The sequence below is a fragment of the Spea bombifrons genome, chromosome 2, assembly GCF_027358695.1.
Source record: "Spea bombifrons isolate aSpeBom1 chromosome 2, aSpeBom1.2.pri, whole genome shotgun sequence".
NCBI classification, from domain to species: domain Eukaryota; kingdom Metazoa; phylum Chordata; class Amphibia; order Anura; family Pelobatidae; genus Spea; species Spea bombifrons.
Genome location: NC_071088.1, coordinates 113,767,006 through 113,783,675, shown reverse-complemented (window position 1 = coordinate 113,783,675; position 16,670 = coordinate 113,767,006). Strand labels below are relative to the sequence as shown.

The window sequence follows — 16,670 nt, the reverse complement described above, 5'->3', positions numbered from 1 at the left end:
CAAAGTGCTGGATACAAAGTGCTGGGTGCAAAGTGCTGGGTGCAAAGTGCTGAGTGCTGGGTGCAAAGTGCCAGGGCTGGGTGCAAAGTGCCAGGGCTGGGTGCAAAGTGCTGGGTGCAAAGTGCTGGGTGCAAAGTGCCAGGGCTGGGGCAAAGTTTCTTGAACAGTAATAGTCCACCTCTTTTCAGAATGTTTGGGGTTATTTTGTTTCATAAATATTGTGTTTGGGTTCTTGTACTTTGAAAATATTGTTTTTTATTACATCATAACAAAATAAGAATGTTAATGTAAATTTTAAGTTGTTTTTTAACATCCAGTTCATTAAATTATTTTAAATAAACGAAAAATTTGCATATTGTTTTTTTTTATCCGATTAATCGATTAATCGAAAAAATAATCGGCCAACTAATCGATTATTAAAATAATCGTTAGTTGCAGCCCTAGTCTGAGTGTAATAATGGTGGTTAAACATTCAAGCTTCAGTCATTATGGTGTAAAATACCCTTTGTCTTAAAGGGGTTAACTGCAGTGGTGCAGCACTGAAGAAAGTTGATTTATGTTGTGTTGCCCCAATAAACAACCTTTAACGGCAGACCAGGGAGTAATGTATAAAAAAAAAAAAAAAATGACTGGGGAAGAAGAAAAAGTTTGTTCCTAGATACAAACCAAATTTGCGGACCCCTGCGGCATCCTGAAAGAATCCATCTGTTCTCCCCACCTACGAGATTTCTGTCCGCTGACTTCTCCACATCACTCTACTCCAATAATCCTCACCCAAGCAGTCACTCCACGCTCTCATTTCTCCTCAACCTTCAAATATATTGTAAGCTTGCAAAAGCACAGTCCCTTGTTGTGTACTAGTGTTGCTTAAAGGGTGTTTTTAATATTCTTCGTGTGTTTGTATATTTTATTTATATTCTTATGTTAACGTTCACTGCCCCCCTATTTTGATGGCTCATAATTCTGCTTTAAAAGGTGTGAAGCACAGCAGCCCTATTTACAACATTAGTTTTAGTTTGGTTTGATGTGTGTTTGGTCAGTATTTACATCAAACATAAAATAAACGTGGACCAACTTAATGATCAGCTCTTGTGCTTTGGGGGAGGGGGGCGCTGACAGTCTTCCCTTTCCTGAAGATCAGTGGTCTCTTAAAACATTTGTTTTGTGTGTGCTTTTGAGAGCCCAAATAAGAGTTTATTTCTGTCCTGGGAACAATTTTGCACTGTAAATCTGGAAGAACTATTAATAGTGACAAAACCCCCTTTAGAGAAATTGATGTCCTGATAAGACCTCTACGGGAAGCTACTGCGGTGGGTCCATTGCTGTGAGCTCTGTGACCAGAGAACCTCCAGTTATAGTTTTTTTTGGACTGGTTTGTAAACCCATACAGATTTGGTATGTCTCATGCGTGTGTTCAGTTATTACTAAGACTAATTATTAGGAGTATTTTGACTTCATTTTTCTTGGTAATGTTTCCATGCTATACCTGTTCATTTTTTATGTAAGGCAGACCTAATACTTAGGTTTTTCTTTTTGTGCATACCGCTAGACATAGACCATATCCACCCTGTGAGCGCCCGCAAACCGCGTACTTCTATACATCAGTGTTTCTAACCTCGGCGCAGTGCAATGAATGTCTGTACCCATTGTTGCCTTTATTGGAGCGATTTGCATACAGTGTTTAATGAAAGTCTCATCTTGGATTTAATTGCCTGAATGGCTACAGAAGGTTCAGCAACCAGTATAATGGTAGCAAGAAAAAGTCATATAGACAAAAAGGGTTAAGAAGATAAAATGTTGTGTTCGCTCCGATCTGGTTGTGTTTGATGTCTATATGAATTGATGAGTCCTGTGGTAGGTAACTCGGTTGTGATGTCCAAATGCTTTATTTGAGCAGCATGCTAGGATGTAAGTCACATCAGGAGAACAAACATTTTTTTCTTGGTTTTACTTATTTCAAATTTTCATCCTTGATGGTTTTCACATTTTTTTTTCTTTTTACCTGCTTCTCGCTTTTTTTCTTTCCTAGTATCACTGGGCTTATTTGCTCTTGCATGCGCACTCTTGTCAGAGACGATCATGTCCTCCTCAAAGCCTCCCACGTCGTCCTGGGGGACTGAGGCTGAATCATTCATACAGATAAAACAGCCTGCCTTTTAGAAAATTCTTAATGAAATCGCACAAAGGAGGTAGAGCTGAAACAACGAATCGATAAAATCGATAATAATCGATAACGGAAATCATCGATAACGATTTCCGTTATCGATTAATCGAGTGATCAATTCGTTGTTGGAGCACTCGGCTCCTTTTACTTACCTCCGCGAGCGTTCCCCGCTTCTGCTACACGCTCTGCAGTCTCCGCCTTCTTCAAGCTACGTGACGGATGTGACGCGTTCCGGAGGTAAGTATTCTTCTGTCTATGTGCACGGATCGCACAGAGCCACTCGCACAGAGCGAATCGCTCTGTGCGAATGGAGCCACTCGCACAGAGCGGTTCGCTCTGTGCGAGTGGCTCCATTCGCACAGAGCGGTTCGCTCTGTGCGAGTGGCTCCATTCGCACAGAGCGGTTCGCTCTGTGCGAGTGGCTCCATTCGCACAGAGCGGTTCGCTCTGTGCGAGTGGCTCCTTTCGCACAGAGCGGTTCGCTCTGTGCGAGTGGCTCCATTCGCACAGAGCGGTTCGCTCTGTGCGAGTGGCTCCATTCGCACAGAGCGGTTCGCTCTGTGCGAGTGGCTCCATTCGCACAGAGCGGTTCGCTCTGTGCGAGTGGCTCCATTCGCACAGAGCGGTTCGTGAGTGTGGGTGCAGGGCAGAGTGGGGGTGGGGGTGCAGGGCAGAGTGGGGGTGGGGGTGCAGGGCAGAGTGGGGGTGGGGGGTGCAGGGCAGGAGACTGGGTGCAGGGCAGAGTGGGGGTGGGGATGCAGGGTGTGAGTGTGGGTGCAGAGCAGAGTGGGAGACTGGGTGCAGGGCAGAGTGGGGGTGGGGATGCAGGGCAGGGTGTGGGTGCAGGGCAGAGTGGGTGCAGGGCAGAGTGTGAGTGTGGGGGCAGGGCAGAATGTGGGGGCAGGGCTGGGTGCAGGGCAGAGTTAGAGACTGGGTGCAGGGGCACAGTGCAAAGTGCTGGGTGCAAAGTGCCAGTGCTGGGTGCAAAGTGCCAGGGCTGGGTGCAAAGTGCTGGGTGCAAAGTGCCAGGGCTGGGTGCAAAGTGCTGAATGCTGGGTGCAAAGTGCTGGATGCAAAGTGCCAGGGCTGGGGCAAAGTGCTGGGTGCAAAGTGCTGGGTGCAAAGTGCCAGGGCTGGGTGCAAAGTGCTGGGTGCAAAGTGCTGGGTGCAAAGTGCAAAGTGCTGGGGCAAAGTTTCTTGAACAGTAATAGTCCACCTCTTTTCAGAATGTTTGGGGTTATTTTGTTTCATAAATATTGTGTTTGGGTTCTTGTACTTTGAAAATATTGTTTTTTATTACATCATAACAAAATAAGAATGTTAATGTAAATTTTAAGTTGTTTTTTAACATCCAGTTCATTAAATTCTTTTAAATAAACGAAAAATTTGCATATTGTTTTTTTTTATCCGATTAATCGATTAATCGAAAAAATAATCGGCCGATTAATCGATTATTAAAATAATCGTTAGTTGCAGCCCTAAAAGGAGGCGTGCAATGCGGTGGAAAGGAGGCTTATACCGCAGTGCTGGGCAGTTATCCCTTGTCACAGAATGTGTGGGAAAAAGATCAGGTTTTTTCACCTTCTGTTTGACTGGAACTGTTGTCACAATCATTAACACTTTAGTTGTCGCTACACGTTGTAACGCATCCACAAGACAAAGTCCAGCCAGGAATAAGAAGAAACCCAGAGGATTTGTCTTATCTATGTATATTCATTCAGCCCGTTTACTAGTAAATTGCAGGAATTTTATCATATCCCAGTTTTTAATGCACCTAAGTTGATGATTGTGGTGTTTTTAAAAGGAAACTGCCCCAATGCAATGTAGTATTAACTCACAATATAAACAACTTTCCTAGGCAACTATAACGGATCTCGGTCATCCGCTAACTCAGCCTCCTCCGCTTCTCTGACCGCCGAATCTCTCGCTGCTTATTATCGGCAGATGTCAGAATGTCGTCCGCTATCGCCTTCCACTCATACATCAGCCAAGACTAGATGCTTGAGGGTAAAATCAGGTACTCGGTTTAATAGGAAACAGCAGTATTTAAATAGTACAAGGGGGTCATTTACATCCAGTAGCCGCAGCAAAACACACACAGTTCTTAATCGGACCCTGCTCAGTATCTGCATTCAGCCCACATCAGCCAAGTAGGTGGTTGTTATTATAGTCTGTGGGGTACATGGTAAACACGGGAGGTTCCGTGACTTCTGGCCGTGGAGGTCTCTGTCCCGTAAGTATTGACTCGATGGAGATTAAAGCCTCCTTCCAAAAGGCTGGTACCCCAAATCTGTATCTGAGCTCCACAGTCTTTAGAGTCTCTAGTAGTTGGGGAAATGTGGCACTCTAGGCAACAGAGGCTTCTGTGACAGTAGCCCACAAAGTAGCAATCCTTCAACCGTTTGATACCACTGGTGAGCAGCTCATTGATCTGATATGTGGTGTTCACCCTTCTGGTACAGAAAATGTTTTTTTTTTTTTTGTTTTGTTTGTTTTTTTAACAACTTTTATGAGCATTTTGAAATAATTTTATTGAACTTGGTATGTATTTTGTAGTACAGTGTGATCATTCTGAAGCAATAGAGACAGTCGTCAGTGAATATACAGGCAGTACTCATTTTGCATCAGTTAGGACTTTCAGCAATTTGTGCATTCACTAGCCTCACAAGCTATACATTTAAAATAAGAGCGCAAAGACAGAACTGATTTAATTTATATTTAATCCAAACGTTAACTCTCAAAGCTCTTAAACAAAAATAACGGTAAAAGAGTACGTACGTACAAAACAGTCCTTGGGTACCTTAATCTGTGGGAATCTCCAGATGTTAGGCTTTTGTCAGAGACTATGGACACATAATGGAGTATCAGTGTGTATAAACACTCGGACTGTACTATACTCTACTATATATCTATACTGTCACACATGCTGACTACAGTATACATACACAGACTCTAGCACTATACATATATACACACACTGACTACAGAATGCACTATACATATACTTGCATCCATTAACCCCCTCTCAGCAAGTGGAGACCAGCCAAGCTGTGGAGGTGATGCGAGTGCCATGCGATACGTGACCTCGATGGGGGCCTCACTGCACCGCTACCCCACTCCCCTGCAGGAAAACATAGGGTGCTGAATTCATGATGGCAGCCCTGCAAAACCCTGGGTGCCAGAAAATGGTTTGTGGTCGCCATGGCGACCTGGCACCTGGAGTTTGAGTTCTGCCTTAAACAAAGGTATTTTGTATGACAATGTTCTTTAACCCCTTCAGGGTCCGCAGTTTTATTTAAATATTTTAATTCTGTGCTTCGCTTCAAAGCGATCACGTGCATGGAATTGAGGGGGGGTGGTTGCTACGGATCGCTAGGGAACACCCAGCGGTCAGTAGCAGCTGCCCCTCGCGATCCCAGCATCCATAGCGACGCTGGATCGCGCATCATCAGGTTATCATCAGATAATGTTTAGTTTTTGTTTTTACTACTGATGAACTAATCTTCGCATCTTATGTTTATAAAAATAACATTGATGTTTTCATACCGCTACATTTAAACTAAAATGAAGCTGTGGTAAATAAAGTCTAACACACCACAAGTGACAAATGGGCCAGAGACTGGAGAAGAGAATAACCTTCTGTGGGTTGTTTTTATTATTTTTCATGAAAACTCGTTAGGTGGCTCGGCAATCAGCTGCTGTCCAGCTTCTCTTGCTGTGTCTTTTGTGTAACGGGTCTACTCCCCGGAGGTTTCACAAAAGGTAGAAGAAAGTCGTGAAGTATTTCTGGAACCTCCTGTGGCAACACACTGAGCTACAGAAGTGGTTGTTGAAAATCTACTCAACACGTTTATAGATTTACTTTTTATCTAATTGCTCCCTGCAATGTCACGTGTGCCTTAGTGTAAACATCATGTTAGCTGGTATGAATGTCATTACTGATGATGTAACTGGCCTCTTTGTTTTCTGAAGAAGTTTGCACAGGGTATTAAGTTGCATTTTTCACTCACCTCTAGGCCTTAGCTGGTGTTTTGCTTACTTAAGGCTGACATACATTTCTCCCAGTCGCCATATGGAAGACCAGTATTTTTAACTGTGTAGTGTATCTACTGAAGACTGTACGGTTATATACTACTTGTTTGTCAAGCTCTACTGTGTATTTGTGCTCGCTCTTACCCTTTATTCTGACTTTTTATGCAGGTTTTGTTCTTTCTGCTCTGTGCTATGCTGAAGATGTCCCATGGCCACACAACCCAGGAAACTCTGGAGATCATGAAAGAGTCAGAAAAGCGCCTGGTTGAGGAATCGGTCAACAGAAGTAAAGCTGTGTCTAGGTCACCAAGTAAAGAGGAGCAAGAATCGGATGACCTTAACTCGCGCCAAGAGCCACAGGTTATTACGCAGTTCATGATTTATTCACTCTTTCTGAGGAACACAAAAAAATATTTTCAGTGCATGTAACAGATCCGATCCATAATGGTTATCAACTGTAGCAGAGGTGAGCGAACAACTGATTCAGTCACTTTGGGGTTTATTCGTTGTGGAAGTTCGGACAAAAGTTAAATATTGCGACTCCCTGCTAGTACTATTTAGGGCCAACTGCAGCAAGCTTGTAGTGTTAGAGGAGCTTGGTTGGTTCCGTATAGTATGTAGTTAAGAGTGAGTTTTTGAAATTTGCCTTGCCTGGACAGGCCCTTTTATAATGCATAGTGAAATCAGTTACAGCGGGCCGTAATACAAGATTTCTAAGTATTGTAGAGGCATTTTATGTTTCATCTCCCAAGTGCATAGATAACACGCACTTTGTGTAATTTTGTCATAATAAATGTCAGTCTGTTCCTCTTTTCTAAGACCTCTACAGTCCTCCAAACAGTTTATAAAGTCTTTTGTATAACCTGAAATATCCCTATTTGTGAAGGGTTTGTATGAGGCAAAATACATAACTACCAAAATAACATTGTCTTATAGTGACAAAGTAAATGGCACAAGAATGTTTGGTCCATCATTTACTTTGCTATAATTAGTAATTATTTTCTTGTTATTAAGAATCTGAAACTACAGCAATAACTTGATTTTGTTAAGGGACATAAAAATATAACATTAAGACAAGCAAGACAAAAACAAACCAATAGAAAATTAGTATATTGGTACCAGAAAAGGTTTTCCAAATAAGTTAGATACAGTAAAATTGAGTCACCTAAGATTAAAAGAATAAATAAATATAAAAGAGACATTTAAAAGATACCTCGGATCATAGAAGCTCATGCGTATCAACATCTTCTAGATTGGATGCATGTTTGAGCATACCCCTCCTAAACGTTTCTGTAAGTTCAAATTGTTACGTGAGGTGCTGCCCTAGGTCTTGTTTGCCCATTGCACAGTGCTGCAGAACACGATGAGGCTATATACTACGGCAAGAAAAAGTAAGTGAACCCTTTGGAATTACCAGCATTTATGTATAAATCTGTCTTAAAGACTATCACATTTTATCTCGGTTAAAATAATGAAAAATCGCAAACTGTTTTAACTAATAACACACAAATTATTGTATTCTTCTTGTCCACATTGAATACATCATTCAAACATTCAGTGTTGGTCGGTCACTTCAACTAAAGCTAACTGTAATCCGGAGTAAGCAAACCTGGAATCCAATCAATGAAAGAGCTACTTTAACATAGCATCTGCTGATGTGTTGATTTGCATAAAGCAAACTCTTAAAGAGTTTACATATTCACCAATCCACAGTTAGGCAAATTGTTTATTAATTGAGACGATTTAGTACTGTGGCTGTTCCCTCTACTGTATAAGTGGACGCCCAGCCAAGATGATTGTAATGGTGCGATCACAATGCAGAATGCTCTAGTAGGTTAAAAACAATGCTTGAGGGATTCATTGGAACTGGTGAACATCTTTGTCCAGGAGTCTACCATATGCAAAACATTTAACAGGTATGGAGTACAGGGTACAATGAAGGAAGCAGCTGCTCTCCAAAAAAAACTAAAGTAAAACAAACATTGCTGTGCACCTGAGGTTTGCCAAAGAGCACCTTGAGATTCTACAATGCTACTGGGAAATGTTTTGTGAACTTTTGAAACTAAGGTTTAGTTGTTCAGGAAGAACATGCAGCACTATGTATGTTGTAAAAAGGGCACTGCATACTCACATGAAAATTTTATTCCAATGGTGAAATATGGTGGAGGGAGCATCATGCTTTGAGGCTGCTTTTCTGGACAACTTGTGATCATTGAGGGGACAATTCATTCCAAGTTTATCAAGCTATCATACAGGATAATGCCACGGGGTGTCTATCCGCCAGCTGAAGCTCAGTTGAAGTTTGGTGATGCAGAAGAACTATGCTTTACCCTAAACTTTGAAAAAAAAAAAAGGCCCGCCTTTTGGAGTGGCCCATTCAGATCCCAGGCCTTAACCCTAACATTAGAAATGCTGTGGAATGACCTCAAGCGCTGTTTGCCCCCAGACATCCTAACAATATGGCTGAGCTTAAGCAGGAAGAATGGTCTAAAATTCCTCCTGAGCGGTGTGCACGTCTGATCCGCAAATACTAGAAGTGCTTGTTTGAGATTATTGCTGCCAACCAAAGGGAGTGTTCATGGGACCTGTGAGATTTTCATTGTTTGTGTGTCATCAGCTTAAGCAGTAGTAGATGTAGCTCAGCAACAATTTACGCAGAACAACAGGTAATTCCAAAGGGTTCATTTATTTTTTTCACGTCGCTCTAAATCACTGAACGATAATCTTAATGTGAATATTGCAAACTGTAGTTTGTTTACAAACATAAACTCAGGCCATCTTCTGTTACTTTGAACAGAATAGAAGAGCCAGAATTATAGTAAAAGCCACGGTGAATAAAATCTAGACTTTTTTTATGTCCTGTTCCTTTTAGTTTTTTGTTAGAATTTCATATGTCTATGTATTTCTTTTTCCCCCCAATGATGCAGAGGCGGAATCCAAGCCACGGACATGCCAGGAAAAGAGCCAAGGTACACTTGTGTACAACTCATGCCACCCACATCTGAGAAGCAATCACTCCGCTGCTTTAAACATACTGGTTTCATCTGGCACTTGTTTCTCGCTTATTTCTCACTTGATGTTCTGTGAAAGATTAAGCATTTTGGCAGACTTTTGGGGTGTAGTTTATGGGAAGCTGTGTTTTTGTGAAAAGCACTTGGTTCAATCAAGCATTTCTTATCGTTCACAACAAACTTTAATACTTTACCTTATTTTCAGGCTATATATATACGGAATACTAGCATTCAGTCAGTATCTTGGCCACTAGACAATAATAGAACCCTATTCTGTTAATCTGTGCACTTTGTATACCTCCTTTATTATAAGTATATTAATGGTTTGGTAGCTTTTTTCATAGTACCATAGAATAAGACTCAAAACTCAAATACTACATTGTGACTTTTCTTTTGCTAGGTGAGTAGGTCTTCAACACTAATCACATGTATGGAAATCTATGACCTACTAGTTTAACACATCAGTACAATTAGGTCCATAAATACTTCCATGATTTTGATTTGAAATGAAGCAATCAAGATGTCATTTAATTGGAGACTTTTAGCTTTTTGAGGTTATTTACATCCAAATTAGGAGACTGGTTTAGGAATTACTGCAGTTTTCATGTGTAGCCCCCATCCTACTTTAAGATGCTAAAAGGAAATTAGACAGTTGACTGAAAGCTGTTACATGGCCATGTGTTCCTGTCCCCTCTTATTTTATTAACAAGCAGATAAAAGGTCTTGGGATGATTCAATATATGGAATTTGCATTTGAAAGCTGTATATGAATCGCTCAATATAAGGTCCAAAGAGCTGTCTGTGGAAGTAAAACAGGCCACCATTAGGCAGAAAAAGCCCAAACTCAACACCGAGCAGTGGGTAAATCAACAATTTAGTACATTATGAAAAAAAGGGAACGACTGGTGAGCTCATCCGTGTACGACTATGGGACACAACTGTAGTAGTCTAGCCAAGAATACCCTATCGGTGGTAGGCATATCATTGTCAGTCTGTAATCAACAGAAGTCATTAGACCTTGCCAGCATGCCACGTTATTTGTGTAACATGATGGAGGTAGTGCAATGGCATGGGCATGAACAGGATGAATTCTGAATCTTCTTTATGGCAGTTTGTCCAATTACTTTTGATGACCTCCAGGAAGTGGGGATTATGTATGAAAACTGTGGTAATTCCAAGAATGTTCACCTATGTTGGATGTATACCCTCAAATGAAAGCTGAAAGTCTGCACATCTTTGATTTATTTCAAATCTATTGTGGCATACAGAGCTAAAATAATGGACATTGTGTCACTGTTCAATTATTTATGTACATAACTGTATAAATAACAATGTGAAAAAGAAAGTACACCCTCTTTGAAATCTATGGTTTAACATATTCGGACATAACAATCATCTGTTCCTTAGCAGTTTAAAATTGAGTAAATACAACCTCAGATGAACAACATGTGACATATTACATGGTCATGATCTACTCAACAAAAGTAAAGCCAAAAAGGAGAAACCATGTGTACACACCCTTACTGCTTCCTTAGGAATTAAGTTGGCAAGTGGCTGCTAATCAGTGCCCTCGATTAAATGATCATCAGCGTGACTATCTCTGTGAAAGTTTTAGCAGGTGGCAGGCCTGGAGCATTCAGGACACAATGCCAAGGAGGAACAACACCAGCAATGATCTTAGAGAAGCAATTGTTGCTGCCCATCAATCTTGGAAGAGTTACAAGGCCATGTGGAAAACATTCAAGGCAGTCGCCATTCTTCCCATACTGTACAATGCTCAGAATAACTGCAAAATAACCCAAGGGTTACATCTCCGATTCTAGAAGCCTCAGGTTGCATGTTAAAGTTTATAACCGTGCATTTAGGAAAAGACTGATCAAGTATGGGTTGTTTGGAAGGGTTGCCGGGAGAAAGCCTTCTCTCTAAAAAGAACATGGCAGCATGGCTTAGGTTTGCAGAGTTGCATCTGAACAAACTACACTTCCGGAACAATGTCCTTTGGACAGACAGCGCCAAAGTGGAGATGTTTGGCTGTAATGCGCCTCGTTTGGCAAAAAACAAACTCCCCATATCAGCACAAACACCTCATACCAACTGTCAAGCACGTTGGTGGGTTTGATGATTTGGGCCTGTTTTGCAGCCACAGGACCTGGGAACCTTGCAGTCATTGAGTCGATGATGAACTACTCTGTATACCAAAGTATTCTAGAGTCAAATGAGGCCATCTGTCAGACGGCTGAAATTGATCCCAAGCACACCAACAACTTAAGACAGCTGTGCATAAACAAATGCCCCAAAACCTCAATGAACTGAAGCAACACTGTAAAGAAGAGCGGGTCAAAATTCCTTCGCACCAATGTGAGACTGAAATGTCACACGGAAAACTATTACTTCAGGATATTGCTGCTAAAGGTGATTTTATAACCTAGTGAATCACACATGCCCTCTCCATTTTGGCTTTATTTTTGTTGAATTAATCATAACACACAGTAATAGGTCATACGTTCATCTGAGCTTGGATTTAACTAATTTTTAGATCTGTTAAGGGACAGATAATTGTTATGCCCTGATATGTAAAACTGTACTTTCCTTTTCACTTGACTACTGGTAAGGTTCATGTTACCTTAGTTTGTGGAGTTATCGTGTGAGACGCTTGTATGCTGTGTATAATTTGTATGTGCCGTATGTGACTGTTTTTCCTACTTTATCCCTTAGTCCAACTCAAAGTTAAAGCTTGTTAGAGGTTTAGCTGTGTGTGAAGAATTTTCTGGGCCTTTCGTGGATGGGCCATTGGAGCCTCAGGTAATCTTATAACAAATGGGTTTCTACAGTTTAAAGTGACATTGGGTTTTCTTAATATAAATTGAGCAAGCTGATTTGTTGGTAAAAATATATATTAAACTGTCCCTGTAAATTTTCTTTTTGATATCTTATACTGCAAGGTAACTATTCTTCTAGGTTCCGTGTGTGTATGCATTTACTTATTAAATATATTAAGAAGAAATAATAAATCACTGTAGATGAAAGCTGTTCGACCCGTGAAGTTGCCATTGTTTGGCCTGATCTAGGACCTGTAACCTTACCTGGTCCTTGTCTTTTGTAGGATAACCCAATGTCTGTCCCGTACGTGTTTAAATTCCCACAACATATTAGCCTCTAATCGTTCTGGAAGGCTTTTTCTGTTTAACACTTCCTTCTTTTTGAAGATACTTTCTAAAATGACTTTATTATTTGATAATGTACTTGTTTAAAAAGAGGTGCGTAACAATACGGGTCTCAGGGATCTAACTGAGGCCAGGCCAGGCAACATATAGGGTTCTGTGTTCTCAGAAACACGCCACAATGCACGCTTCAGCAAAGGTAGCGCCCATTCCACTGCCCATGTGCCCCCAGTGCAAACGGCCACCGTTGTGGAGGTACTGCCATCTTAGGATCTTTCCACCATCGCCGTCTTGGATTTTCGCTGCTTTATTAGCTTCGCTTATGTGAATTGGCACATGGGTGGGATTCTGGAATTCATTAATATCTGCAGAATAATAAGTGTACAAATATTTGGTATCTGTATTATATAGCGTTAAATGTAATGGCTTTTGCTACTGTTTCAGGCCATTTTAACTGAAATATTTTAGAGGTGTGACAGTGCCACTTTTTTTTTTGTATGATCCTTCTTTTCTCTGAAGATTTTAATTGGGTTTTCTCGTTTCAGGATGTCATTCATTTACATATCAGCTGTCCTTCTGACAAGGAAGATAAACCATGCAAAGATGTGACTGAGAAGGAAGATAAAAATAAAGAAAAGGGGCCAAAGAAAATGCTATCAAGAGGTTAGCGTTCTTTGCAGGAAGTATTAAATGGGAGCTGCCGTTAACCCACAATACTGCTTAGATACTTAACAAGCCCCAAACCTATAGACGTTTGTAACCTCAGGTTTTTTTTTGTGGCTGATCCAGTGAGTAAATGAGAGGGAAAGCCTGGCCCCCTCACTCCCCCATGTTAGTGCAGCCTCACAAAGCAAAAAAATTGGGAACTGGACTCCTTCGTGGCCCTATGAGTATTAGAGCACATTTTTCGCACAAGTAGAAGCATGAGGTGCCTTGGGAAACATTTTTTGTAATTAACATTGTGATGTTGCAGTGCAATGTGTTCGATGGGTTGTTTGAGTCGCGAGGGATTTTAACCTATATGTGTTATTACAGATTCCAGTCAGGAATACACAGATTCTACAGGAATAGATGTACATGAGTTTTTAGTGAACACACTGAAGAATAATCCAAGGTAGTAAATATTAATACATTTGATTTTTTTTTTTCTTCATGTTTTTAGTCTCTAGTCTCTATCTGTTTCATTGCTTGCTTTTTTGTCCTAGTAGAAATAATATTTCTGCAGAAAGTACTAAAGGTGGTGTTCAGTAGCGTTATTAACTCTGGGTGTAATTTCCACAGAGACAGAATGATGCTGCTAAAATTAGAACAAGAAATCCTTGAATTTATTAATGACAATAGGTAAGTACAGAGATTGTGTTGCTCTCTCTATAATCTTCAACATATATTCCTGTCTGTAATTGAGTTCACATTATTATCTTTGTGTTTACGCTGCGCTTCTTACATTACATGCATTGAATGACTGACAAAACTAGAATGGGCAGACTAAGGAAAACCTTTACATTAGGTAAAGAGGGTCTTGCTTGCAAGCTCACCAAATGTTGCTTCCGATATGTTCTTGTTTCGAATGTGTACCGTGATTGTGCTCAACATCCTACTGTGATTCAATATCTAAGTTGATCCACATGATCTTGCACTAGTAGGCTTTTGATTCTACAGTATCGGTTAAACTATCTTTTTTTTTTGTTCTTTAATTTAGCAATCAATTTAAGAAGTTTCCACAGATGACCTCATATCACAGGATGCTTTTACATCGTGCTGCTGCATACTTTGGCATGGATCATAATGTAGACCAAACAGGCAAGGCTGTGATCATCAACAAAACTAGCAACACACGGATGTAAGTTGTAGCTTGGCTACCCAAATAATTGTCATGCAACCTTTATTATTACTGTTTGTTTTTTTTGGGGGGGTCTTGTATCTAATTTTCTCCAAATGTTTCTATCCTCCATTTACAGCAAACTATTTATTTATTTAAAAGTAAGTTATATGTTTTGTTCTTTTATTTGAAGGTTCTGATGTTTAGTAATTATTCAGAAGCAGGTTAAACATTTGTATGGGAAGGAATCGGGTGTGATGCTGGCTATGTAACAGAGATGAACTGTTTGTGGTCTTTATCACCATACTGTGGATTTCTGCTACTTTATAGTAAATGTTTCTAATGAAGACATTTTTTAAAACGTCAGTTTTGATGACTGATCTTACCCTTTGCATCTTTCTTTATGGGCAGAGTCGTGTGTAGTGCTGTGAAAAAATATTTACTTTCAGATTTCTTCTATTTTCGCCTATTTGTCATATTTAAATGTTTCAGATCATCCAAATCATTTAAACAAAAGACAAAGACAAAACCAATATTGCCCATGTAAAAAAGTAATTGGTCCGTAAACTAATAACTGGTTGTGTTATCCATGGCGGCAACAACTGCTATCAAATGCTTTGGAGACATTTTAGTCCACTGTTAGTAGAATTGTTTTAGTTCAGCCACATTGGTGAGTTTTCAAACATGAACTGCGTTTTTAAGGTCATGGCACGTCATCCAAATCGCATCATCGCCACCCCAACCTTCTGACCGTTAGTATGATGATCTTATTTGTCGAATGCTGCGTTAGCTTTACGTTAGATGTAACGGAACCCATGTCTTCCAAAAACTTCAATTTTTTTCTCCTAAATCCATTGAATGTCCTCTGGAAAGTCTTGGGGGTCATCAAGATGTTTTATTGGCAAATGCGAGACATCGGATGGCATTTTTGTATTGTGGGATACACTGACGTCAACTGAGTGAAATGAGGCCTGCCGTTCTTTACATGTTAGTCTGGGGTTCTTTTGTGACCTCCTTGATGAGTCGTTGATGCGCTCTTGGAGGAATTTTGGTAGTTTGGCCACTCCAACACTTCATAACAGGTTCTATTTCTTTGATTAATCTGTTGATTTAGTCACTAAGGGAACAATGGCTTTTCACAAATGGCCAGGAAGGATTGGATAGCCTTTTCCCTAGAGATAGAGAGAGATGTAGATATGTGTGTGTGTGTGTGTGTGTGTGTGTGTGTGTATATATATATATATATATATATATATATATATATATATATATATATATATATATATATATATATATATATATATATATATATATATATATATATATATATATATAATTAGGGCTGTAACTAACGATTATTTTCATAATCGATTAGTTGGCCGATTATTTTTTCGATTAATCGGATAAAAAAAATTACATTTTTCATTTATTTTAAATGATTTAATAAAGTAACATAGGATGTTAAAAACAAACGGCAGAATAAAAAAAAATTCTTGTTTTTATTTCCCCTACCTGCACCCCAGTTATGCATATTTGAGCCCAGGCTTGCCACACTGCCCTCCCAGACATGCCACGCTGCCCTCCCCACATATGCCTTATATACCCTATATGCCTTATACCCCCAGATATGTCACTCCGTCCTCCTCAGGTATGCCGTATACCCCCCTGATATGCCATAGTGCACAGACACAATACTTTTATAAATAAATACAGGGTTAATCTTCACTGCCCCCAGGATTTAGATTCCCCTCAGTTTGCCCCCCTTTACCTCTAACTGCACCTTAAGTTAACCTTATTAAATTAATTAAATTAACCCTCAGTCCTCAGCATTAAATTAATACTGAAGAGAAGACCCCATCAACCACAACTGCCCCTAAATTAACCCTGAAGACCCCATCAACCACAACTGCCCCTAAATTAACCCTAAACACCCCATCAATCACCACTGCCCCTAAATTAACCCTAAACACCCCATCAATCACCACTGCCCCTAAATTAACCCTAAACACCCCGATTAACTATAACTGCCCCTAAATTAACCCTAAACACCCCATTAACTATACCTGCCCCTAAGTTAACCCTAAACACCCCATTAACTATACCTGCCCCTAAGTTAACCCCAAACACCCCATTAACTATAACTGCCCCTAAGTTAACCCTAAACACCCCATTAACTATAACTGCCCCTAAATTAACCTCCACCTGCCCTAACTTTCAGCAGCCCAAATATTAATTTTATACTCAGTTGGATGAGTGTCACAGCCATGGCGATGCTAAGGAAATGGGCGGAGCCAATCGGCATTTGGCTCTGCCCCTTTCTTCCTCCTGTCCCTCCCTGTGGTCACTGCTGATTGGCCCCGCCCCTTTCTTTCTCCAGCAGCGATTGCAGGGAGGGACTGGAAAAAGGAAGTGGGCGGGCCAATCGGCAGTGACTGCAGGGAGGAACTGTAAGTAGCAACTGCTGCTGTGACTCCTATATATAT

At 40.4% G+C, this 16,670-nt stretch overlaps 1 protein-coding gene across 4 annotated transcripts in view; it reads left to right on the top strand.

Moving 5' to 3' along the window:
* The window catches only part of R3HDM2 (R3H domain containing 2), a 50,757-nt gene that overhangs the window by 13,867 nt on the left and 20,220 nt on the right, over positions 1-16,670 (top strand). For all 4 annotated transcript variants that reach the window (XM_053455724.1, XM_053455723.1, XM_053455720.1 and 1 more), the window contains exons 2-8: positions 6,365-6,556; positions 9,124-9,165; positions 11,923-12,009; positions 12,914-13,031; positions 13,404-13,482; positions 13,650-13,709; positions 14,068-14,208. In XM_053455724.1, the coding sequence (XP_053311699.1) occupies positions 6,389-6,556; positions 9,124-9,165; positions 11,923-12,009; positions 12,914-13,031; positions 13,404-13,482; positions 13,650-13,709; positions 14,068-14,208 (695 nt within the window). In that variant the 5' untranslated portion in view covers positions 6,365-6,388. The remainder of the gene's footprint in view (positions 1-6,364; positions 6,557-9,123; positions 9,166-11,922; positions 12,010-12,913; positions 13,032-13,403; positions 13,483-13,649; positions 13,710-14,067; positions 14,209-16,670) is intronic.